Source organism: Vipera ursinii, assembly GCF_947247035.1.
Source record: "Vipera ursinii genome assembly, chromosome: 13".
NCBI lineage: Eukaryota > Metazoa > Chordata > Lepidosauria > Squamata > Viperidae > Vipera > Vipera ursinii.
In genome coordinates, this window is record NC_139526.1 from 1,630,512 (window position 1) to 1,657,084 (window position 26,573).

General features: G+C 52.7%; 2 protein-coding genes across 2 annotated transcripts in view; one reads left to right on the plus strand and one right to left on the minus strand.

The window, feature by feature from the left end:
* The window catches only part of USP31 (ubiquitin specific peptidase 31), a gene marked incomplete at its 5' end in the record, with an annotated part of 39,528 nt that extends 34,084 nt beyond the window's left edge, over positions 1–5,444 (minus strand). Inside the window, one exon of the mRNA XM_083372418.1 lies at positions 4,398–5,444. Within this exon, the coding sequence (XP_083228544.1) occupies positions 4,398–5,444 (1,047 nt within the window). The remainder of the gene's footprint in view (positions 1–4,397) is intronic.
* A 12,236-nt stretch (positions 5,445–17,680) lies between these two features.
* SCNN1G (sodium channel epithelial 1 subunit gamma) lies at positions 17,681–26,105 on the plus strand (the record flags this gene model as incomplete). Its single annotated transcript, XM_083373129.1, has 12 exons — positions 17,681–17,997; positions 18,121–18,424; positions 18,674–18,867; positions 19,285–19,388; positions 22,758–22,921; positions 23,160–23,258; positions 23,595–23,712; positions 24,123–24,201; positions 24,767–24,824; positions 25,201–25,262; positions 25,382–25,457; positions 25,722–26,105. 12 exons carry the CDS (start codon positions 17,681–17,683, stop codon positions 26,103–26,105), a joined length of 1,959 nt encoding a protein of 652 aa, XP_083229255.1.
* Between the last annotated feature and the right edge of the window lie 468 nt (positions 26,106–26,573).

The following is a 26,573-nucleotide window of genomic DNA, read 5'->3' on the forward strand; positions in this document are numbered from 1 at the left end:
CAATCCTCAACAGAAATGCTCACAACAATGAAAACCTCGGATAGGAGGAAGAGCGCCGTTGGGCAGGCAGGCAGGCGTCTTGCTCGGCTGTGGCTTGGGGGGCACTTTTTTCAGTGCCACTGTAACTCTGAACAGTCACTAAGCGAACTGTTGTAAGTCAAGGACTACCAGTACTTCGTCACTTTTTTCCTTTATTTTGGGTCATCGTGTTTTTGACCCCTTGCTAGGCGACTGGTGGTACTGGGATGTTGCCCTATCCTAAAAGTGGTACAATGGGTGAAAAGGTTGAAAAGCCCTGCTCTACACCTTTGCAGACAAGGGGCTGTCCAGGCTCTTCTTAACAAACCTCTAGTGATGGAGCCCCACAGCTTCTGAAAGCAAGCCATTCCACTAATGAATTGTTCTCAGTGTCAGGAAATTTCTCCTCAATTCTAGGTTGGGTCTCTCTTTGATAAGCTTCCATCCGTTACCTCTTGTCGTGCCCTCAAGTGCTTTGGAGAGTAGGTCGACTTCCCCTTCTCTATGTCAGCCACTCAATTAATGGCAGACTGCTATCATGTCCCCCCAGTCCTTGTCTTCATTAAACTAGACCAGGGGTCGGCAACCTCGGCTCTTTTATGACTCGTGGACTTCAACTCCCAGAATTCCTGAGCCAGCTATGCTGGCTCAGGAATTCTGGGAGTTGAAGTCCACGAGTCATAAAAGAGCCGAGGTTGCCGACCCCTGAACTAGACATACCCAGTTCCTGCAACCGCTCATCGTACAGTTTAATCTTCAGTCCCCTAATCATCTTTCTTGCTTTTCACTGCACTCTTTTAGAGTCTGAACGTCTTTTTGGTGTTTTGGTGACCAAAACTGGACATATTATTCCAAGTGTGGTCTTCCCAGTGCAGTATAAAGCAGTGCTAACACTTCACATGATCTTGATGCTATCCCTCTGTGGATGCAGGCTAGGACTGCGCTGGCCTTTATGTCAGCTGTAGTACCTCACTGGCTCATATTTGAGTGATTGTCCACTAAGACTCCTAGATCAGGGCTTTTCAACCAGTGGTACAGGTACCACCTGTGGTACATTGGCACCTGGCAGGTGGTACGCGACCATCCTAGAAAAGTAGTAGCGGGGGAGGGGAATGAGCTGAACCGGTGGCAGCACCGCACAAGCCTGAGAGAGAGATGGCTGGAGCTGCAGGGCTGTCAGGGCTCAGCGGAAGCGCCAGGATCAGCGCCAGGCTCCAGCTGGAGCTCGGCACTTATCGCTTCTAAGCCCAGAAGAAGCGCCGATCAGCTGGAACGTTGCAGCATCTCCAGGGTCGTGTGATTTACATTCAGATGCTTGGCAACTGATTCATATTTATGACGGTCACAGTGTCCCAGGGTCATGTGAAGTGACCAAAACCTGCTGCAACCACCCAGCAGAGGGGGGGGGAATAAAAACCAAACACCCCCCCACCCCACCCCCGCTGCCAATCCTCAACAGAAATGCTCACAACAATGAAAACCTCGGACAGAAGGAAGAGCGCCACCGCGTGGGCAGGCAGGCGTCTTGTTCGGCTGTGGCTTGGGGGGCACTTTTTCAGTGTCATTGTAACTTCGAACAGTCACTAAGCGAACTGTTGTAAGTTGAGGACTACCCGTACTTCATCACTTTTTTTCCTTTTTTGCTACCTTTTGACACCTTGCTAGACGACTGGTGTTACTCGGATGTTGCCCTATCCTAAAAGTGGTACAATGGGTGAAAAGGTTGAAAAGCCCTGTCCTAGATCCCTTTCACAGTTGCTATTGTTGAGCTAGGTCCCACCTACTACATACTGGTGCATTTGGGGGGTTTTTGCCTATGTGTAAAACCTTGCTCTTCTGACCACTGAACTGAATTTTGTTGCATGGGGCCGTGTTCAAGTCTGTCAAGGTCCTCCTGGATCTCGGGCCTATCTTCCACAGAGTTAGCAATTCCCCCTTTTAATGTCAAAGGGTCCCAGCTGAATAGCACAACATTCCCCCCCCCCTTGCTCTGCTCCACGGGCTTAAGGGAAGGAGGACTGTGCCGACCATTCGGACAGAGGGCTTCAGGAGGTAGTCCTCCTTACATCCGCACGCAGCAGAAACTCTGGTGTCATCCGGCAGCAACAGTCTCTCTTCGGGACTATTTCTGAAGACCAGGCAGGAGCTGCAATGGGACCAAGAAAATCCACTACTCACAGGGAGACCCATAAGGGTACAGCTCCACTATTTCACCAGTGCTGCGTGAATGACCAAACCCAATTCAGAGTGGCACTGGGGTGTGTCAGGGCCCGCTTCACCCCACAGAACTCTCTCCATCCTGTCCAGACTTCTAATGCAGGCCCATTGCATAAGGCCCCCCAAGGGCTGGAAGGCAGCCCCTCCCCATCGTGGCCCTTGCCTGTGTATCAACCCCAGCAGCAGGTTTGCCCCTAGTCATGTCACTGGCATAAGAAACCCAAGAGACCTGGTCTGTATCACGTAAAACCAACATACGGAGGTCTGTTGACCTGCATTCCATGTTCTGCACAGCCCATAATGTTCACTCGATGCACAGCTTGGCTCACTCAGTGACCTCCTGGAGAGCCAGCCTTCGCCCAACTATCACAACTAGAACCACTCAGCAGAGCCCACAAGACATCTGGGAACTAAATGACAAGTGTACAAGGAAACAATGTGAAATTTGAGCGGGCCACGAACAAGGAGTATATATCGGAGGTGGTGACCCTTTGAGAGCTGTATGCAACGAAATTTCATTTTGATGTTTGCCGATTGGTGCACATTCAAAGTGACAATAAAGTTATCATTATCATTAACCCAGACGTGCCTGCACCACTCTGTCAAGCAAGCTGGCCTCTTGTTTGTACAACCGCCAAATGTGCTCTTATCTTGTCTTTCACCGGCTGCTGCCTGGAAACTCTCTCGCCAGCCAGGAAGACATCTGCAAGGCCAAGCCGTTTTTCAACCTTCAAACCTCACAGGACCACCAGAACCCCTTGGGAGCCTGACTGATATCAGCAACATTACAGTCAACAGAAGCCTGATCCTTTTCTAGGTGTATTGTGACATTGCACTATGCTCCAAAGGGCAGAATTTGTGGCACAATGTGTTGGCACTTTTGTCAGTTCATTACACAAAAGACTGCCAAACCTTGTGAGAGTACGGATAGAAATCCCGGGGGGAAAGCCCAAATCCTGGTAAAAATTGAAGACTGCAAGTGTGAAATTGACTGAAATCTCTCAAAAATGTACTGAGGCAAGAGCTGTCAGGAAACTTTTTCTAAAGTTCTCTCAGGATCTGCAGTCTAAACCCCACCTTCCGTATCCTGCGTTCGAAACAGAGGGGTGGGCGGCTCCCCTTACGCGGGCAGTCACTGTTGGATGGTCTTCCCTGGGATCCCTGCCAGGGAGCAAGGGGTCGAATCCAGGGACCCGGACAGCCCCTCTCAAAACTAGGATTTTATTAAAAGGCACCCAGAGGAGTCTCAGTAGCACCTCTACCTTCTCCTGCTGCGGCCTACAACCTGGCATACATTTTCTTTCACAAGGGCAACCTTAGAGAAAAAAATCAGGGAATCGGAACCAGTTTGGGCGCCTTTCAGTCGATGGCAAACTCATCCATCAAAGCACCACAAGAACTGCAGAAAAATCTCCTCTCCAAAAGGAAGTGGCTGGAAGGAAGCAGCCCAGGTGGCGCAAAGGACACCCAGAGCCAGAGGCACACGGGACAAATTCAGCCATCAACGGGCACACGGAGATAAACAACACTTAGATCAGGGGTCTTCAAACTTGGCCCTTTTATGACTTGTGGACTTCAATTCCCAGAATTCCTCAGCCAGCTGGGAGTTGAAGTCCACAAGTCATAAAAGGGCCAAGTTTGAAGACCCCTGACTTAGATGCTATTCGGTAGAGACAACAAAAAAGCTAAAAAGGAAACGAAAAGACCAGAAGGCCTCCTTGCCAGCTGTTAAGAACCAGAGAAGCAGGGATTAACCCCAGACAACAATCGAGCAAACATCCAACGAAGGATGCGCAGTACCGAAGAGAGCGCAGCAGCCCCCCAGCCCCGTCAGGGCAAAAGAAGGTCGGAGATAAACCGGCAGCAGCCCCACCTACCCACCCGCCCCCCAAATCCCTGCCCTGAAGAGGTTTCCCAGCCCGGCAGCGAAGCGTCTCCAGCAACGCGCCCAGCTCGGGCAGCGCCCGGGCTCCAACGCGGAACCAGAGGCGGGTTTCCACGCGCGGCGGCCGGCGGCGCCTGGGAAGGGCGGGAGCCGCTCTCCGCAGTGCAGGCAGCAGCAAAGCGCCGGGGAGGCTCCGGACGGGGCTCGGCGGGTCCACCGCCGGAGGAGGAGGAGGCGCGGCGGCGGCGGCGGCGGCGGCGGCGGAGCCCGGGCTCACCTTGAACTGGCGGCTGTGCTGCGGCGTGTACTGGAGCGTCCAGAGGGCGCGCACCAGCTGCGCCAGCTGCTCCGTCACCTCCCCGGCGGCGCGGGGCTCGGGCTGGGGCGGCGGGGCGGCGGCGGGCCCGCGGAAGTGCTCCAGCGCCAGGAACTCGGCCAGCGGCTCCGTGTTGCTCAGGCACTGCAGCACGGCGTTCATGAAGCACGTGTTCCCGTGGTTGCGCAGCCCCGCCACGCCGGGCACCAGCGCCGCGACGGCCGGGGGGCAGCAGGGCGCGGCGGCGGGGGGCGCCGGCGGCTCGGGCCGCTCCTCCTCCTCCTCCGGCGGCGGCGGCTGCTCGGGGGGCGGCGGGGCGGCGGCGGGGGGGTGGCCGTGCTCGCCGCCCAGGTGCGAGAGCGTGGAGAGCGTCCGCAGCACGCGGCTCACCAGCCCGCCCAGCGAGGAGCCCCCCGCGCCGCGCCCGCGGAAGAGCAGCCGCTTCCCCAGCGAGCGCTTCTCCTTCTCCTTGCCCGCCGCCGCCGGCGACCCCGCGCCCGCCGCCCCCGACGCGGGCAGCCCCGCGGCCGGCGCGCCGCTCACCCGGCCCGCCATGGCGCCTCTCCCGGCGGGCGGAGGGGGGGCAGCGCCGCAACCGGGCCGGCGGGTCAGGCGGCGGAGGGCTCCGGCAGGGGCGGGGCGGGGCGCGCACGGCGGGGCGTCACGCACGAAGCCGGCCGCGCCATCTCGGGGCCGGGCGCCGCGCTCCGCCGCCCGCCTTGGCCGCCATCTTGGAGCCGGGCTTAAAGGGCCCGCGCGGCAGCTCTGCCGCCCATCGCTATGGCCGAGCGCCGGTCCCGGGAGGACCCAAGAACCCCCTCCCCGCCCTCCGGATCCGGACCCGCGTTCGGGGTGGGGCGGGGGATTCGCGGCGGGGCTTTTGGGCCCAGGGCCCCGCCAGCCTGGAGGCCTCGGGGTAGCCGGACCCTCGGGAAGGAGCCCGGCCTTCGCTGGGGGGGCGCCACAGCCCGCCTCTGCCGGAGAAAGGCCGCCCGCCCAGCTGGGCATCCTCGCCGAGTGGCTCCCCCGACCTGAATATTCCCCCCCCCAGGCACGGATCCGCCTGGCGCGGCTCCTCCGCCGCTCCCAGAATCCCCCAGGCAGCTGCGCTCTGCACTCCCAGAATGCCCCGTCCTGCCTGGACTTGAGATCTAGATCAGGGGTAGGCAACCTCGGCTCTTTTATGACTCGGGAATTCTGGGAGTTGAAGTCCACGAGTCATAAAAGCCGAGGTTGCCTACAGCCGATCTAGAGTAAGGCTGCCTGTTTGAACCCCTGCGAGGGTTTCGAGGCACAACCCGGGCACCGCTGGGATGTCTGGAAATATATTTATTGCTAGGAGGGGGGCGCAAAAAGGGCTGCTCGTTGATTCCCCCCCCTCCGTGATGGACGACAACCGGTCTTGAGGGCCATTCGGCTCCTTGAAGAGCGGCTGGCCCTTGTTCTTCACTTCTCAGGGATAAACGTTCCTGCCAGCTCTTGTCGGCAGAGTTTCTAATCTCTGGTTTTCTTCTTTGCCCTTTCCTGAACCTCTTCCAGTGTATCTGAAACACATCCCTTCGGTGCCCAGGACCCTGCCCAGCATGACAGGCTAGCTGTTACCTCCTGTGGTCTGGACACAAACCTTCTGCTTAGGCACCTTAAGATTCCTTTGGCCTCTTCTGCACAAACATTTACTTATTTATTTAAATGGATATGCCGCCCATCTCATTCTACAAAGCAAACATGGCTGACTCACACTCAGTTTGCAAACAATGAGAGAGCTCTGATTAAATGCCATTTCTTAGAAGGAAGAACACCAGTGAGTACCCCACTTTCAAATGATACATACCCACACCTACGCACACAATGTAGGGTGTTTCTTGTACACAGCAGGCTGGAACTAGGCATCTTTTTGAAGAAAGGGCAATCGGCATCTGCTCTCTGTTTTGGTTATTGTCATTCCAATCAGTAAAGTTATTCTCGCATTGTCTTTTCAATCGATTCTATATTGATTTCCACCTACAAAGACCCTTTGCAAAGATGGAAATAACCTTTGCACCTCTCAGGCAGCTAATAAGCGCATCTACTCAAGGCCTTAGATAGGCATATGAAACAGCAGGATTGAGCATGTGCAATATACATGGAAATAAATATTTTGGTCTGGCTTATTCACCAAAACCCCCTTCATGGATTACTGTCTTGTCGTGGCAAAGGGGCTTGCGTAATTCAATGAAGCTATGAGCTATGCCGTGCAGGGCCACCCAAGACGGACAGGTCATAGCAGAGAGTTCTGACAAAACGTGATCCACTGGAGAAGGAAATGGCAAACCACTCCAGTATCTTTGCCATGAAAACCCTATGGACAGTACCAAAAGGCAAAACGATATGACGCTGGAAGATGAGCCCCTCAGGTCGGAAGGCGTCCAATATGCTACCGGGGAAGAGCAGAGGGCTAGTACTAGTAGTGCCAGAAAGAATGAAGCGACTGGGCCAAAGCCGAAAGGACGCTCAGCTGTGGATGTGTCTGGTGGTGAAAGGAAAGTCCGATGCTGTAAAGATTTTCTCTCCATAGGAACCTGGAATGTAAGATCCGTGAATCAAGGAAAGCTGGACGTGGTCAAACAAGAGATGACAAGACTGAACATCGACATCTTAGGTATCAGCAAACTAAAATGGACAGGAATGGGTGAATTTAATTCAGATGACCATCAGGTATACTACTGCGGGCAAGAATCCCTCAGAAGAAATGGAGTAGCCTTCATAGTCAATAAAAGAGTAGGAAAAGCAATACTGGGATACAATCCTCAAAATGACAGAATGATCTCAGTTCAAATCCAAGGCAAACCATTCAATATCACAGTAGTCCAAGTCTATGCCCCAACCACCGGTGCTGAAGAGGATGAAATTGACCGGTTCTATGAAGCCCTACAGCACCTTATAGAACTAACACCAAAAAATGATGTCCTTATCATCATGGGGGATTGGAATGCTAAAGTAGGAAGCCAAAAGATAACCGGAATAACAGGCAAGTTTGGCCTTGGAGTACAAAATGAAGCAGGGCACAGGCTGATAGAATTTTCTCAAGAGAATACAATGGTGATAGCAAACACTCTTTTCCAACAACCCAAGAGACGGCTCTACACATGGACATCACCAGACGGTCAACACAGAGATCAGATTGACTATGTGCTCTGCAGCCAAAGATGGAGAAGCTCTATACAGTCAGTAAAAACAAGACCAGGAGCTGACTCTCTCTCAGACCATGAGCTTCTCATTGCAAAGTTTAGGCTTAAACTGAAGAAAGTAGGGAAAAGCACTAGGCCACTCAGCTATGAATTAAATCATATCCCGGTTGAATATACAGTAGAGGTGACAAATAGATTTAAGGAATTAGATCTGATAGAGTGCCTGAAGAACTATGGACGGAGGTTCGCAACATTGTACAACAGGTAGCAACCAAAACCATCCCAAAGAAAAAGAAATGCAAGAAAGCAAAATGGCTGTCTGAGGAAGCTTTGCAAATAGCTGAGGAAAGGAGGGAAGCGAAAGGCAAGGGAGAAAAAGAAAGATACGCCCAATTGAATGCAGAATTCCAGAGAATAGCTAGAAGAGATAAGAATGCCTTCTTAAATGAACAGTGCAAAGAAATAGAAGAAAACAATAGAATAGGGAGGACCAAAGATCTCTTCAAGAAAATTGGAGAGATGAAGGGAACGTTTCATGCAAAAATGGGCATGATAAAGACCAAAATGGCAGGGACCTAACAGAGGCAGAAGAGATTAAGAAGAGGTGGCAAAATTGCACAGAAGAACTATACAAGAATGAGCTTAACATCCCTGATAACCACCATGAAGTGGTCACTGACCTCGAGCCAGACATCCTAGAATGTGAAGTGAAATGGGCCTTAGGAAAGCTGAGCAACAACAAAGCTAGTGGAGGTGACAGTATTCCAGCTGAGCTATTCAAAATCTCAAAAGACGATGCAGTAAAAGTGCTACACTCAATTTGCCAGCAAATTTGGAAAACGCAACAGTGGCTACAGGATTGGAAAAGGTCAGTTTACATTCCAATTCCAAAGAAAGGCAATGCCAAAGAATGTTCAAACTATCACACCATTGCACTCATTTCACATGCTAGTAAAGTTATGCTTAAAATCCTACAAGCTAGACTCCAGCAGTATGTGGATCGAGAACTACCAGAAGTACAGGCAGGATTTTGAAGAGGCAGAGGAACTAGAGATCAAATTGCCAACATACGCTGGATCATGGAGAAAGCTAGGGAGTTCCAGAAAAACATCTTCTTCTGCTTCATTGACTATGCTAAAGCCTTTGATTGTGTGGATCATAACAAACTGTGGCAAGTTCTTAAAGAGATGGGCATACCAAACCAAATATACCAAATTTGTCTCTTGAGAAACCTATATGTGGGCCAAGAAGCAACAGTGAGAACTGGACACGGAACCACTGATTGGTTCATAATTGGGAAAGGAATCCGGCAAGGCTGTATACTGTCACCCTGCCTGTTTAACTTATATGCAGAGCACATCATGAGAAAGGCAGGGCTAGATGAATCAAAAGTTGGAATTAAGATTGCCGGAAGAAATATCAACAACCTAAGATATGCAGATGATACCACTCTAATGGCAGAAAGCGAAGAAGAATTAAAGAGCCTCTTGTTGCGGGTGAAGAAGGAGAGTGCAAAAGTTGGGTTGAAACTTAACATTAAGAAAACCAAGATCATGGCATCCAGCCCTCTCAATTCCTGGCAAATAGATGGGGAAGAAATGGAGGTAGTGACAGATTTTATTTTCCTGGGCTCCAAGATCACTGCAGATGGGGACTGTAGCCAAGAAATTAAAAGACGCTTGCTCCTCGGGAGGAAAGCCATGGCAAATCTAGACAGCACATTAAAAAGCAGAGACATCACCCTGTCAACAAAAGTGTGTATAGTCAAGGCTATGGTCTTCCCAGTTGCAATGTATGGCAGTGAAAGGTGGACCATAAAAAAGGCTAAGCGCCAAAGAATTGAGGCCTTTGAACTCTGGTGCTAGAGACGATTCCTGCGAGTCCCTTGGACTGCAAGGCGATCAAACCGGTCAGTCCTAGAGGAGATCAACCCTGACTGCTCTTTAGAAGGCCAGATCCTAAAGCTAAAACTCAAATACTTTGGCCACCTAATGAGAAGGAAGGACTCACTGGAGAAGAGCCTAATGCTGGGAAAGATTGAGGGCAATAGAAGAAGGGGACGACAGAGAATGAGGTGGCTGGATGGAGTCACTGAAGCAGTAGGCGTGAGCTTAAATGGACTCCAGAAGATGGTAGAGGACAGGAAGGCCTGGAGGAACATTGTCCATAGGGTCGCGATGGGTCGGACACTTCGCAGCTAACAACAACAAAATTCACCAAAACTAGGAGTGAAGCCCTTATCACTTTTGATATATCTTTCGCTCCCTCTCTTATAAACCCTTGTTTTGTCATTGGCCTTATCTGGCTGAGATCTGAGGAATGCATCCTTTCTAGCATTAATTATGCCCCTGAACAAATCAACCCTCCCTCTCTTGTTGCTAAACTACTTCCAGAAATCATCCCTTGTTGAAACATGTCTTTGCCTGTTGGAGCTGATTAATTCCTCCTTTTTCTTTTGTTGACATCCTCCCATCAGGACTTCAAAACCTACTGCAAATTATACTAGTATTAAGGTTACTACCATTCAGTTTACAACAAAGAACACATTTCACTTTTCCCATTAGAGTTTTTTTTAATGGATTTAAAGGCAGCATGCAAGAATACGGTACTCAGTCATTTAAGGAAGAACTGCTGTGACACGAACGTCAGTTCAAAACTCTTTTATCATTCCTGAGTTGTTGTGGTTTTTTTTTTAATATTCCTGAAGGCAGTCCAGAATTTGTTCAACTCATTTTACTTTTCTTCTGAGTTTTCATGCAGACCGTATTATAAATACTTTGTTCTCAGAGATTTGCTCCTCAACTCTTTTACTGAAGAAAGTGGTTGCATTATTTTCTTCCACAGAGGTGACTGAAATGGGAACAGCCTGGGTGCATCTCCAAATGGGCATGCTGCACTCACTGCTTTTCTCCATCCCGGTTCTTGGGATTCTCAACCATCCACTTCATGTTTCTATCATGGACTTCCTGGTAGCCTGCACCTTTCTGGATGAACCACCTGGAGAAGCCACAGTGTTCCCCTAAACCAGACATGTCAAACACAAGGCCCGGGGGCCGGATGCGGCCCGCAAAGTGGTTTCCTGTGGCCCACGAAGCCATCCTGGAAACAGTGAGGGAAGGGCCCCCACTGCCTTGGCCCTGGCCCAGAGACCCTCCTTCTGCCAGAGACCCTCAGATCTGTCCCACTCCTGCCCAGGCCCCCATAGGCACCCTTGATGCGAACGATGTAGAGCTGGCCACGCCCACCCAGTAGGCCATACGCACTCTAGCCACGCCCACCCAGCAGGCCACACCCACCCTGGCCACACCCACCCGGCCCCCTGAGGGCAACTGCAATGCTGATGCGGCCCTCCATGAAATTGAGTTTGACATCCCTGCCCTAAACTTTGCATACCTTCTTCCATCTGGGTTACGAGGAAAACACAAAGGCAAGAAGTATGGAATCTTCAGTTCCAGAGGAGAAAGTGCCATTGGTTGTGCACCTCCAGTTGTGCAATCAATCACTGCTAGAATAAAATACATTTTCCTCTTTTTCTGGTTACTTTTCAAAAAGGTTCAATCCGGTCTGATGATTTGGGAAGGTTGTTTTAATGGTACAGGTAGTCCTCAAGTTACAACTACAATTGAGCCCAACATTTCTTGTTGCTAAGTGAGACATTTGCTAAATGGGTTTTGTCCCTTTTTATGACCTTTCTCGCCACAGTTGTTAAGTGAACCTGGGTTCCCTATTTGCTTGTCAGAAGATGATCACGTGAGCCCAGGACGCTGCAACTGCCGTAAGTATGGATCAGTTGCCAGATGTCCAAATTTTGATCACGTGACCATGGGGGATGCTGCAGTGGTGTAAGTGTGAAAAACAGTCATGCCCTTGCAAATTTGAACGGTCACCCAATGAACTGTTGCTAAGTGCTTTTTCATTTTGTTAACTTGGCAGATGTTGGCATCTTTGGCAATAACTCTTCACATCTTACAGAGGCATCCGCCAGGTGTGTGTCACACATGAAAACAGACAAAGCTCCAGCTGTGCTGCCAGAGGCCTCTTTTTACCATAACTTGCAAACACCCCTAACGTTAAGAAATTAATCAGAATAGAGCTGGAAGGGACCTTGGAGGTCATCTAGTCCAGCCCCCTGCTCAAGCAGAAGACCCTATACCAATCTCAGACAAGTGGCTGTCCAGTCTCTTCTTAAAAACCTCGAGTGATGAAGCACCCACAGCGTCTGAAGGCAAGCAGTTCCCCTGGTTCATTGTCCTCGCTGTCAGGAAGTTTCTCCTTAGTTCCAGGTTGCTTCTCTCCTTGATTGGTTTCCATCGATTGTTTCTTGTTTTGCCTTCTGGTGCTTTGGAAAATAAATTGACCCCCTCCTCCTTGTGGCATCCTCTCAAATACTGGAACCCTGCCATCATGTCCCCCCTACGCCTTCTTTTCTCTAGACTGGCCATTCCCAAATCCTGCAGCCGTTCTACGTATGCTTTAGTCTCCAGACCTTTAATCATCTTAGTTGCTGTTCTTTGCACTGTTCTGGACAAATTTCTGCCTTCTATTGCTTTTGCCTCAATGTCCAGTACTATACAATACATTATTTAATTTACCCAAGTTACCGTATATATTGTTCTATGTTTATTAAATATGATTAATTCTTTCACTGATAATTTTTCTTTTAAGTGTTCATCAGTTTAATGTATAATTTTTCCGGTGAAGTTCTCTTGGGGTTTCTACTGCCTCAGACTTTCTACCTCTTGTAATTTCTCTGATTTTTTTTCTCTGATTTTTCCCAGAGAGAAATCCTTTTTTATCCCTCTTTTAAATGCAGATGTCGCATACTGTTAAAGCATTTCAAATTCAGAGAAGGATTTTTTTATCCCTACCGTCAGGTGAACCGTATTGACTCCCATGGCTATCAACTGCATGTTTTTATGATTCTAAAATGGATCCAGTTCAATTATTTGTGTTTTGCCTGCTTCTGTAGAGGCTGAAGTAACCAGGTATCAAATATTGACTTTCTTTAAGGTGTGTTTTAAATGTTTCCCTGAAGAAATCAGATCCCATTTGAAAACAGCCTCTTTGAATCTGTCTCAGCAATTGGATAAGTCCTCAGACAATCTCCACAGCGTCTCCCTCCGTTAGATGGAGATGCGGTTTCATGCACCTTCCATCTTGGGCTCCTCCAGTGTTGCTCTCCCATTTTCTGGATTTATGAGTCACACTTGCCCTTCCCCTCACGTTGCTCTTTTTCCTCTTCTGCTTGAATCGTTCTGCCATTTGTATTCTCAAGCCACCTCTGGGTTTCTCCGTGTGGTCTTCCTTCCTCCATGCTTGGCACTTTCTTCCCTGGCTACTGTGGACCTTTTTCAGGACACTTTCTGGCCAGGATGTCTGTCTGGAGTTGCCCATCTCACGCCCCGAGGCGCCCTCTTCCTCACAGTACAAGCCATATCTGGCCTTTTATTCACTTTTCCTCTTTTTCAAAATCTTTAATATGACCATCACTTCCCAGAACCCTTCCTGGAAGGAGATGGGCAGTCTAGAAACATGATACATACATACATACATACATACATACATACATACATACATACATCTTCATTTTGCAGCTGTTAAAAATTTTCTCAGTCAATGTTTACATCAGGAGTGTACCATACATTTTCCCCTGAATAAGCTGTTGTCAAGGTTCTGATAAGGTAAAGGTTCCCCCACACATGCGTGCTAGTCTTTTCCGACTCTAGGGGCCGGTGCTCATCTCCGTTTCAAAGCCGAAGAGGCAGCGCTTGTCCGAGGACGTCTCCGTGGTCATGTGGCCGGCATGACTAGACGCCAAAGGCGCACGGAATGCTGTTACCTTCCCACCGGAGTGGTCCCTATTTTTCTACTTGCATTTTTACGTGCTGTCGAACTGCTAGGTTGGCAGAAGCTGGGACGAGTAACAGGCGCTTACTCTGCTACGCGGCACTCGGGATTCGACCCGCCAAACTGCCGACCTTCTGATCGACAAGCTCAGCGTCCTAACCCACTGAGCCACCGCATCCCTTAAGGTTCTGATAGACAAGACCAAATAAATCAGAACTCTGGAGGCTGGAGGTTTCCTCAAAGAACACGTTTATTGGTTACATAGCAACGGCAACCTCAAAAGGGAAACAAGTCTGAAACTCTTCTGGGAAGAGTTACCCTATTACAAAGTTAAACTTCCCACCCCAGTGCTATGCTATCAGCTACCTTCTCCGATAGAATAGTTTGGCGGGCTTTCTACCCAACTGCTCCCCCTCCCATTCTAACTGGCAAAAATGACCTTTGTTTACATGGAACATTGAATTGTTTAGACTAGCAGAAATCTTCCACATCCCTCCCATCTTTGTGGCAATCTAGAACGAGCAAGATGGCTGCAATCAGGTTCGTTGTAGAGTTGACAGCTGTCTTCCTTGAAGCATTTTGATTGCACCCAAGTGTCTTTGTCCAACGGAAAATCCCATTCTCTTCCATCCGTCCCCAGCCAGCCCTGCTGGCGGCTTCCTGGGGCTCCTTCCACTTAGCTGGGCTTCTTGCCAAGGTCCGGGGGGGGGCTTCCAAGCTCTCAACTCCACTCCTCCCAGAGGTCATCTTGGCACACATATCTGATGGTCCAAATTTTTAGTAAACAAAATAAGAATAAATGATATTTGTAAAGAACTCTTTTCTTTTCCTATTACTTTCTATTATCTTTAGAGAATTGTCTATTTTGCCATTCAGGGTTTCCTTACAAGCTGATTGTTTCCTACCAAGAACAAGCTGTGAGGTGCTGCTGGCACAAAAAGAAGCCCTGGAGAGCAATGCCGGGTTAGGGAAGGGGAGAAGAAGTCTCGTTCTTAGGCCTCGGCCAACACACAGGCTGCTGATGCCCAACAACCCCATCTGCTGGGGTGGCCGGTCCCCGCAGGAAGCTCTCGGGCCCCAAGGAACAGGTGGCACTCTGCCTTGGCTAGGCACCCAAGGATTTTAGGGTGTCAGTGGATGTAGGGAAGAAGGCCACCGTTGTTAAAAATGGGGTAATCAATGTTAGCAGCAAGGGAAGATCACCTGAAAGTGCATCCCCGTTTTATCACTTGGGCATAACACAAGTAGCATGCAATATATTACACTCCTAGCGTCTTAACAAGAATGTTTGAATATCAAGATACAGTATAATTCACTCTGTATTAAGAGGTGCAATACTTCTTAAGGAAATGATAGGCCTTGAAGACCTGGTTTTGCCAACGGGCCTGGGAACCCAGAGTAGGATGGAGCCCATCCAGTGGCTTCTTTGGCTGATTGTTGTTACGGGAGGGGGGGGGGAATGATAACTCTTTGTTTCTTTTTATATGAGATTTTTATCTTTGTAAGCTGCCCCAAATCACTGAGAGTTAGGCAGCCATATATAATTTTCTCTATTTATTTTTGTTTGTTTGTTTATGCCAATGGAAACAAGACTTTTTTGCTGGGATATGAGAAACACCCCTATGGTATTTCAGATCTGATTTAACTTTTTGAACAGTGCCCCCTCTAAGGAAGGCTTCACTCTGCCCCCTAAATTTTGATGTTTTCTTGCAGACATTTCATTACCTGATTAGGTAACATCTTCAGTGCTAGAAGGGAGTGGGGTTTGTTCTCTGTTTAGCTTGCCCTGCCAGTGTTGGTGAGTGGGTGGCTTTCTCCTTGGTAATTTCTTGATTAGACTGTTGTTTATTGTTCCAATACTTCTCTGGTGTTAATCCCTGCTTATTTGGATGTTGGCATCTGGAGAGAATGTGTTCTGGTCTTTTTATTTCCTTTTTCAGGTTGTTTATTGCCTCTTGAATGGTGTGTAAATATTGTTCATATCGGGGTGCCTTTTAATGGCTGATTTGTCTGAGTGTGAAGCTTCCAGGAATTCCATTTTAGACTTAGCTTGGTCTAGGATGCTCACAGTTTCCCTGTTTATTAGAGTTCAGTCTGTCCATGTGTTGTGAAATTAAGTGTTCTGACTACTAGTTGATGTTCATGGATGTGCTCTGCTACTCTTCTGCTAATACCGGCTGTTACAGTCCTTACATTGCATGTTGTAGATGACTGCTTTTTCTTTGTCATGAGTTATTGTGTCATTTGGTTTATTTAAGATGTTTTGAAGGGCTTCGGTTGGCTTGTGTGCTACAGTGATGCTGCGTGATGTTGTGCTGGGTTGGTTAAGATATTTTTGATGTATGGCAGTGTTATCCTTTTTGTAGACTGTGTTGGTTGTGCTGTAATGGGTTGAGTAGTCAGACCCCTTGACCACAAAGTCTGCGGTCAGGACATCATTGTGGAGAAGAGGACTGAGCTTCGCCCAGAGCCGGGGTAGGCAACCTTGGCTCTTTTATGACTCGTGGACTTCAACTCCCAGAATTCCTGAGCCAGCACAGTTGGCTCAGGAATTCTGGGAGTTGAAGTCCACGAGTCATAAAAGAGCCAAGGTTGCCTACCTCTGGCCTAGAGCAATACTGGAGGAACATCCTTCCTTCCCTCTACAAAATACACATTTTGACTCCAACCCAGGCAGGGGATGGCTGGAGGGAAGCACAGAGCCCCTGCTTCTCTGCTGTTAGAGTCTCTGAATCAACTGGGGAAGCTGGGGCAAACTGGACCAGGACCAGAGGCAGGGCTTGCTTGGTTTGGTGCATAAAACTGGAGCCCTTTTGATAGCAGGAGAAACTGATTTAGTCCTTGGCCACTTGCAGAGGGAAGGAGGGCAACGAAGTCCACATACTGTATGACATGAAACCTTTGTCTCTTTGAGAGGCGTCTTGAAAGATCACCGTGGGCTGGGTTTGCAGAATCACAGAATGGTGGAGTCGGAAGGGACCCCATGGATCTTTTAGTCCTGTCATGGGCAGGAAAGCCACCCAGGAGAGGTGATTGCATCTTAAAATCTTCTAGGGGTGGAGAGCCCATCACCGCCATAGGTAGACCATTCCATCGCCATACAGAACTCACCGTCAAAACTTGTATGCTTAGATGGAAGCTAGGTCGCTGCAGTTTACGCCCATTATTATGGCCTGGAAAGGGATTCTTGGCCAGCTTCCCCTCGTGCACCTGCACAGAGTCTCAGGTGTCTTTGTCCCACGGAAAGTCCCACTCTCTTCCATCCGTCCCCAGCCAGCCCCGCTGGCGGCTTCCTGGGCCGGCCCGCCAAGCGCAGAGCGGGGGGGACCGGATGCCGCGCCACCCGCCGCCGCCGCCAGGGGCCGCCTCAGCACCGCCGGGGCCCGGGAGGCAGCCGGGCCGGCGGGAGAGGCGGCCGGCGGGGCGGGGGCGCTTCCGAGTGGAGAGAGCGCGCGGACGGGCGGGCGGGCGGCGAGCACAGCGCGGAGAGCTCGGGCGGTTCGGGCGCGGCGCCTGCCAGGTGAGACGCGGGGCCGGCGGAGCCCCCCCCCCCGGGGCCGCCGAGGGCAGGTGTCGCGCTGGGGCCGGGGAGCGCCTCGTCCCGCCCGGCCGCCCTGGGCCCTTTCCTCGACGGCCAGCTCAGGGCCCCCCCCGCCCGGGGCAGCGACGCGGGCTGAGCTGGGGCTGCCGCGACTCCTCCGTGGCCGCCGCCGCTCGGCGAAGCCCAGCTGCCCCGTCGGAAGAAGCCGCCGGCGTCGGGTGGCGTTCAGCGGCGCAGTCTGGGCGGCGGGAGAGCAGCTTCTTCCGGACGGGGGCTCGGCCGCTCGCCGGGGGAGACGCCCGGAGCCCCCTCCACCTGGCTCGGCCCCGGCTCGCGTGGCTGGCTGCTCCCTTGGCGAAAGCGGGGGGGGGGCCGCGCCGAGAGCCGCCGGCTCTTTCCCGAGGACGGCCGGAGCCCCCCTCGGCTCCCGGGCAGGCGCCCGAGGGCCCGATCTCGCCCTGCCCTTCCTCCCCCCCCCAAGCCAGAGCTGCCCTTTGGGCGAGGGGGGGCCGAGCGCCGGTCCGTCGGTCTCCGAGCAGCCCTGGAGCCCTGGCTCTGCTGAAGCCCAGAAGGGGCTCTGGAGGGATTGTAGTCGGTCCAGCAGGTTGGTTGAAGGCATCAGAGGGGAGACTCTCCTCCAGATAGTTTTCCCTTCCTTTGCTCCCCTCAGACAGTGACCGCTGGGCAGCATGGCTCCCACGGAGAAGATCAAGGCCAAGATCAAGAAGACGCTGCCCGTCACGGGCCCCCAGGCCCCCACCCTGAAGGAGCTGATGCACTGGTACTGCATGAACACCAACACCCACGGCTGCCGGCGCATCGTGGTCTCTCGGGGACGTCTACGCCGGGTCCTCTGGATCATCCTGACCTTGACGGCCGTGGGGCTGATTCTGTGGTATTGTGCCCAGCTGGTCATCAACTACTACACGGCCTCCGTCTCCGTCACGGTGCAGTTCCAGAAGCTGCGCTTCCCAGCCGTGACCATCTGCAACATCAATCCTTACAAGTAGGTGCTGAGGACTGGTGGGAATCTGCAGCAAGGGACCGATGCTGCAGAGAGAGAGGAAGACAATTGGGGGGGGCCCTTCTGCCCACCACCAACCTTTCCTCCCCTCCTTCTCCTGCACAGGTACAGTGCCATAAAAGAACACCTTGCAGAACTGGATAAGGAGACTATGACAGCCCTGGAGTCCTTGTATAACTTCTCAGGAGCAGGAAGCAAGCCACGGGAACGCCGGGAGGTGGGCAGGCAGCACCCCGAGAAGAGCAAGTTTCTCAGGCAGTTTCCCCTGATGAAACTGGACAGCCTCCACGCCAAGCCGACCGTCAATGTCTCCGCTGGGTACAAGCGGCGGATGAGTGCTGGCATCATCTCGGGCAGCTCCAGCATAGTCAACGTCAGAAACCCCCAAGACGTTGTGGGCTTCCAGCTGGTGAGTTCCCCTTCCAGGAGAGCTGGGGTCTTTCCAGGGGTGCCTTTCTGGGGTCAGAATTAGTGGCATGGCTTGTGCAAGGAGGAGGCCCACTCCTTGGCTCTGGCATGAGCCACGCCCCCGCAGAGTGCCGAGAGCGAGGGCGCCTCCGATATGCACACAGTTCAGCTTTGAAAAGTTTTGCAAAGTGTGGCGATCTGGCCTGGATTCCTTCTCCAGACCTTCCCGAGCCTGTTGCGTTTCTTGCAGTGTGACACCAGCAACAAGAGCGACTGTACCCTGTATACATTCAGCTCGGGTGTCAACGCCATCCAGGAGTGGTACAAGCTGCACTACATGAACATCATGGCTCAGATCGATGCGGAGGAGAAGGAGAGGATGAGCTACTCCGCAGAGGAGCTGATGCTGAGCTGCTTCTTTGACGGGGACTCCTGCGATGCCAGGTCAGCTCTGGGCAAAGGGAAGGCAAGAGGGGCACCCGGGCAGCTCGTGGTTCACCCGAGAGAGAGGGGGGAGGGCATGCCAGTCACTGGCCAGCTCAGAGGGAAGGGCTACGTTCGCACCGCCAGCTCAGGGTCTGCACTGAGTAGCCACCAGATTCATTCCACCAACTAATTGGCAGGAAAACTCCGGCCAAGTCCGGCGTGTGTTTGTGACTGACCCAGTTAAGCTCTCTGCCTCTCGGGCTCAGCTCTCCATTTGGGAGAGAAGGGGGAGGGAGACCAGCACCGTCACAAAGCCAAATTCCTGTTCTGGTCCACCAGACAGTAGAAACACAATGTTTCTCGTACGCGTTTTTAGTTTGGGAAAATGTGTGTATAACAGTCTTAGTAAAATGCTTCCTATGTGGCCTCTCTCAGGAACTTCACTTCCTTCCACCATCCTCTCCATGGAAATTGCTACACCTTCAACAGTGGGCAAGAGGGGAAGATCCTGACCACGTCCACAGGAGGCAGCGAGAACGGTGAGAGCCGCAGGTTGACGCTGGAGCAAAGGGGAAGAGAGCAAGCTGGGCTCTTGGCTGGCAACTTCTCGGACTGGCTTCTCTGCGGTTTCATTGCGGTGTTTGCTTCTGTCCTCGTGGCCCCTCCACGTGCTGGCTTGGAGTGGCCTTCTGTGAACTCCAAGGCCCCGCCCACCTTTCCTTTCCACCTGGCCTTTTCAGGAGCACTTGAGGTTCTGCTTTGGCAGTGTGGCCTCCCCTGCCTTGTAAAGGCAGCCTCTCTGTCCACGGCGGGTCGGGAAGCCTTTGGGTTCCTGCTCCCCAGTCTCCTGCCAAAGAAGGCACCCCAGGCAGGAGTCCCCAGCCCCCCACCAGGCACCCAGGGGCAGCGGAGGGCTGAATGTGCTCAGAGTCAGCAGCGGAGGGAGGATCTTTCCTGGAAGGCGTGATGATCAGCTCCTCAGAAGCAGGAGGTTGAGGTAGCCCGTCTGGTAACAGGACCACTTGGGTCGCTGTTGGAGCCATCACCAGGTGACACCCCCCCCTCCCCAACCTGTTTCTCTGAGACCACGGCTAAGTTCTTCTTTATTGCTGGACACCGGCCATCTTCACAAAGGACCAATATCTCTCCTGGTCCAGAGGCCTGAGATCTTTTGCACGTCAGGACCGCGATTACTCTTGTTCTGGCCTCCTTTCCGCATCAGGCTGTTATCTCCTTGAATGGGTTGTCCAGCTGGCCAAGGCCGCCTCCCTCCAAGGTCTCCTGAGGGCCTGGTCCCCACTTCTGGGTGGTGGCCATCTTGGCAGCCTGGTTCTTAGCCCTGCTAATCGTGTCTCTCTCCTCACGCTTATCGTGGCCGCAGCGAATTAACCATCCCTGATTTTTGATGCCTACTCAAGTACCTACTCGCTACTTATTTGGTACTGTGGTTCATGTAAGCCCCTTTAACAGCCACTCTCCTGAGCATACTGAGAAAGAGAGAATTGTGGTCCAGGATCACCCCGGTTGCTTTCTTGGGGTGGCCCTTGAGCTTCCTGGGATTTCTGGTCCTTGACGCCCGTATCCTGCTCTGCTGCCGCCGCCTGGCCTATTTGTTGTCATTGGTATCTTTCACTCTAAGCTGCATCCCGGCTCCACCTCTGTGCCGCCCAAGGCTCTGTGGAGCTGCTCCATTTAGTTCATGAAACTTCCAGGCGCATCTCCCATCTCAGGTGCCCAGCACTCAGCAGTTCTGGTGAGACTTTTGTACTAGCAGCTCTTTCTGCTACTTCCATGGTTGCTGGTTCTTTCCTTCAGGAGCTGCCATTCAGGTTTCAAGTCTTCCAACCTCCTCCTCCTCCTCCTCCTCCTCCCATTTTACTTTAGAGTCCAGGGTCTCCTACAAAGGATGTAAAGGGGTTCACTGGCCTGAACCCCAAATGAGTGAGTGGGTACTGGAAGTACAAAACCTTGAAATGACTGCTTAGGCTCTCAGAGTTGATTTAGCAGACAGAGATTCCTCCCATATAAACCTGCGAATTAAAGTGAACAGCAACAGCTTTGCCATGCGTGAGGGTAACTAGCCATGTTTCCGCGGCCTCTTGCTTCTTTCTGTTGTTGGAGACAAAAGGCTTCTCTTCAGCCTGTGATCCAATTATTTGCACAGAGTGGCAGAGCAGCGTGTCTTCCCTGACAGGATGGACAGCTGCTCAGAGTCTGTGGCTGCTCTCGTCAGTGGAAGGGCTCGTTCTGGGAAGCCCAACAGAATTATTGGTGGGAGAAAAAGCTGTGGATACTCGCTCAGCGAATGAGAAACGCAATAACTGACTTTCAAGGCTGAACTGCTTCTTTCCTTGGCTCTCGTTTAGGAATTCCTCCACATTATTTCTGAGCAGGAGATGCACTTTATGGCCTGGTCTTGTTTTGAAATAAAGCCAGTGTCCCTCGCTCTGGAAGCAGTTTGTTACCACCCCTTTTAGAGGAGTTGTTCGCAGGACGAGAGGCAGTTTGGTGCCACAGTTAAGACACCAGGCTAGAAACTGGGAGATGCTGAATTCTCCCTCTGCCTTTCTGCACGAGACGAGCTGGGTCATCTTGGGCCGGCCACTTTCTCTCAGCCCCAGATAGGAGGAGATTGCAAATCGCTTCTGAAAAACCTGGCCAAGAAAACTGCAGGGACCTGTCCAGGCAGTCCCTGAGAATCAGACAGGATTGAACAGAAGGGGGGGGGGAACTCTCAGCACACATTTACACAGAAGACTGATATTGCTCCTGACCTAGAAGGAGCTTGCTCAGGGCACCTCCATCTGTCGAAAGAGGGGGTTTCCTGCCCTGTCCTGGGCCTCCAAGATCAGAAAAGCCACAAACCTGGGGAATGCAGGCTGATGGCTGCCGTCTCCTCTTGCTCCACTGCGGAGAGAGATTCATCTCCATAGATCTGAAGGAGACAAATTTAAGCCTCTCGGCTTCCCATTGAGATCCTTGGCACTGGGCCTCTGGATTGCTCCTGTGTGGGGCACCACAGAACTTGGCCCTTCCCTTGCTGTTTGTCTCCAGTGTGAAGCCACTGGGCCCAACTATGTGTCTTCACTGTACTTGGACAGGAGGTGTGATGGTGGTCCTGGCCTGAAGGTGCCAGAGTCCGGATGGCGAAGAACAGCTATGGCTGAATCCTACCGGACAGTTCAAGAGTCTGATAGTCCGTCTTTAGCTCTGGAGGGAGTTGCATTCCATCCAGAAGAGATCTGGCTTGCAATCCGAGGATCCTCCTGGGCTCATGGATCCTGCCTGAAGAGCAGTCGAAGGCTGAGGGCCTTTGCAAAAATTTATCTTGTGTGCTTCTTGTCATTTCTGGATCAAAAGTGTGTAACCACTCACGCCCTCATCACCTCTTATTTGGACTGCATGGACTGACCTTGAAGACTATTCCGAAGCTTCAGCCAGGACAAGGTGCCATGTAATGTTGCTGTTAAGGCAGCTGGAATGACTGTCAGGTAGCTTCCAGGTGTTATTCCACACGCTGGGTGTCTCTGTTCAAACCTTGTCCAGGTTGAATGGGCCCATCCAAGAAAAGGACTCGAAGCCTTTGCTCCGACTCTGTTCTAGCAGTAGGAAGCCTTGCGCTTCACAGGAACTCCGTTCTGGACTGCAGCTTCCTCCTTGGGATTAAATGGCTGACAGTGTCTCATCTCAGGCTAATAGGTCTGGCCTGGAAAAATATGGATGATCATAGATGGCAGCAACCAAAACTTTAATTCGATTGAATGTCTTGTAGATTGGTAGGGATCACTTTGTTGGCGAGCAGCTGGACGTGCTGTGGGAAGAGCAGGCCGAGGCGTTCCCAGCCTGGCCCCTTTGGTCCTGCTCGTTCTACCTGCAGGGCCTCAGGTTGCTCCTGCTTCTCTGCCCAGGACTGCAGGTGATCCTGTACATAGAAGAAGCCGACTACAACCCCTTCCTGGTGACCTCCACGGGAGCCAAGATTGTCATCCACGATCAGGACGAGTACCCCTTCATTGAGGATATCGGCACTGAGATCGAGACGGCCACGGCCACCTCCATCGGGATGCACTTCGTGAGTGGCAGCAACTTGGGGTCTCTGCCCAGAAAGTGGGACGGGCTCCCCCAGCTGAGAGGGGCTTTCGCACATTCTTTGCCCAGCTCAAAGCTGCGTCTCTGAGGCAGGTCAGAAAGAAGCCCTCTTGGAGCAGGGGAGCAGTTGGCAGAAGGGTGTTCCCCTGGTGGTCCCAAGCCCCCTCCCCTGGGTTCCCCCAGGCGTATCCCCAACAGAGCTCTTTTTTGTTGTGCTGCAGACCACATCCCACCGTCTCAGCCAGCCATACAGCAACTGCACGGAGGACGGAGCTGATGTTCCTGTGCAGAACCTCTACAATAAAAGCTACTCGTTGCAGGTGAATCCGTGTTGGCCCCCTCTGGCCGTGGCCTTCCCTGCGGTTGCCCTTGAGGTGGGACCCATTAGGGCTGGCCCCGTTTGCCAAGCCCCATGGGCCATCCCTTCCCAGCTGTTCAGCAAATTGGGGCTGCCTTCTTTGGGCATGAGCCCAGCCCAAGGGCTGCAAGACCCATTGACCCTCCAAGCAGCGAAGCAGGCTGTGCCTTGAGCCCTCTGTGCCCTCCCCCCCTCCCTCCCTCCCTCCCCCCCCCCACGGCTGCTAGGGATTAGGAGGAAAAAGGCCATGGTGTGCATCTCACCAGATTTCACCAGCATTTAATTTTACCCGGTACAGATCTGCCTGCATTCCTGCTTCCAGAATTCGATGGTGAAAACCTGCGGATGTGCTCAGTACGCTCAGCCCCTGCCTGCCGGAGCCGAATTCTGCAACTATAAAAAATACCCCAATTGGAGTAAGTCTTCCCGGGAGGTTAGAGGATCCTTCACAGGAACGGATCTCAGGCTGTTGGGATCTGGCTTTAGAGCAGTGTTCTCAACCTCGGCCACTTTAAGGCGCTTGGACGTCCGGAATTCTCCAGCTGAAGTCCACTATCTTAAAAGTGGCTGAGGCTGAGAAAGGTCCCTTGAAAGGCAAACTCTTCCTGCTTCCTGGGGCTGCCTCTAGCCTGCCCGCCTCTGCTTCTCCTTCCCTGCCCAAGCTTTGAAAAGAAGGCTCTGAGAGACCCCTGCCCTATTGGAGGTGAGTCTCTTTCTGCCCTTTCTCAGGCTCCCCCCAAGGTGCTTTCTCCTCCGGGGCCCTGCAGAAGTTTTGGCCCCCTCCCTCTCTCCATCCTCCACCACGCTCCTTCCTGTTCCCCTGCAGTGTACTGCTACTATAAGCTGCACGAACGGTTTGTGAAAGAGCAGCTGGGCTGCCAGCAAATCTGCAGAGAAGCTTGCAAGTAAGTCCTTGCTGGGTGTCCCCAAGACTGAGGACACACACACACACACACACACCATGCACAAAGCCAGCCTCTGAAAAGCAGCGGCTTCCATTCTGTCACATCTGCCTCTAGTCAGAGCTAGCTTCCCCTCTTCTCCTGCGGGAAAGACTTTGTGAAAAGCTGTGCGGGCAAACAGCTCTTTTGGGGTTCATCTGCAGCCTAGTGGAGATCACCCACAATCTTGCCCTGCCTGATGCTTCCAAGCCCAAAGGGCCAATGAGCTGCCAGCCTTCCCCTCCGATTTTCAATTGGATCATTCCGGCCCCGTGGAGACCCAGGTTTACGTCCGCGCAGGGCCTGTTCCAGCACTAGAAATTCCCCATCGTGTCGGCTTGGGAATAATAAGAGTCACTTCTAGCACTGCTCTGGGCCCTTGAAACACCGGTGCTTTTAAGCACTGAACCGGATGGATGCGTTCGGCATGGAGTGTTTGTGTGTAAAAACTGGGGAGGGGGCTGGAAGGCACTGCCTGCATCTGGAGCCCCCTTGCTCCCAGCTCTTCAGCCGCTGCCTCTCTCCGCAGATTGAAAGAGTGGGCCCTCACCACCAGCCTGGCCCAGTGGCCATCCAGCGTGTCCGAGGCAAGTTCCTGCTCGGCCAAGGGATGCCCTTCCACACTCGGCGGCACCCAGCCCAGTCGGCTTCTAACCGGGGTCAAGTGGGTGCGGTAAAGAGGGGGCTGTGCCAGAGGCACAGAGGGTGTCGTCAGCCTCCAGCTTCCTGAAGAGCAGAAGCAACCAGTGGAAATCGGGTTGGGGTCTGCCTGGACGGACAGCTCCACTGCCCACCCCAGGCTGGAAGTGACCATTCTGAGGAGGCCAACTCGGGAGGGGGCACATGCACTGCCTCTGGCTGTGAGGGTCAAGGGGGTCTTGAGAGCAGCAAAGTCTGGGGGTGGGAGAACCATACAAACACTTTCCACTAACCTTCCTTCTTTCTCTTCCTCCCCCACGGAAGGAATGGATCCTCCGAGTTCTCTCTTGGGACAAAGGCCTAAATGGCCACAAGATGTTAAACAAGTAAGTTTCCTCCTGCCTTTTTAACTGCCAGAACCTTTCAGCCCTCAGGCCATTTTTGACTGGGGGGGGGGCCTCGTTGGCTGCTCCCCTCCTAACCCTAACCCCTCCCTCCCTTCCAGGACAGACCTGGCAAGTCTAGTGGTGTTCTACAAAGATCTGAATGAGAGGTTCATCACCGAAAATCCAGCCAACAATGTAAGTTTTCCCTTCGACAAGTTCCAGGCTGCTCCGCTTCGTGAGACGCAGCTCCCCCCAGAACCCATCCCTCCCCTCCCGAGAGGCGGGGGAGAGCACCCAGTCCATCTGCCCTCCCTGCCCTCTGAGCGACAGGCGACTCCCAGATGTGGCAGCAGGGCTGAGGGCCTGGATCCGGTTCAGGAGTCAAGGGCAAGTCTGTCTGCCCTTCTCGGCAGTCACCCTCTGGTGACCACAGGAGTGACCCTCGCATCCCTCCCCCAGATTGTCCTGCTCCTATCCAACTTTGGGGGCCAGCTGGGGCTGTGGATGAGCTGCTCGGTGGTCTGTGTCATTGAGATCGTGGAGGTCTTCTTCCTGGACACGTTCTGCATTGTCCTGCGCCACCAGTGGCAGAAGGCCAAGCGGTGGTGGAGAGGGCAGTCGGGCACGCAGGACCAAGAAGAGGAGGATGGCGCACCCCCAACCAGCCCAGAGCAAGGGTATCACAACGCCGCCTGCGCCCAGGATGACGATGACCCCCCCACCTTCAACACGGCCATGCGGCTGCCCCCACCCCAAACGCCCCCACCCAACTATAACACTCTGCGACACATCAGCCCCTTTTCGGAGCAGTTGGCAGACACCCTGGAGGTCAGGGCCCAGTGAGGCCAGCGGTCTCCACGGAAAGCCCCAGGACTTGGGGTGCCGCTGGAGGCCTGAAGCCACACACCGGCAACACAGCAATTCCCTGTGCAAGAGGCTTGACCAGGGGTGTGCTTTCCCTTCACCTCTGCCCTTGTGGGGGGGCTGCTGTTACCACATGTGAGGATGGCGGACAGGGCAGTCAGGCAAAATGGCACCCAGTCCATGGCCTTGAGCTCTGGACAGGAGCTGCCTTCTCTCTCAGCTGGGAAGCCGCACTGGTGGCCGAATTGCCCCGTCCTGGAGGCCAGTGAGTGTTCCAGGAGAGCTCCAGGCTTCTCTGGGGAGCAACCAAGGTGTAAGCCTCTACGGCTGGCTCATTGGCTGACGGGGAGGCCAGCTCCTGAGGGGAGGGCAGTTGCTGACCTTAAGTCCACTGCCCAGCTGGCTACATTTCGCCTGGTCCTGGAAACCCTGCACAGACCGGCTGCA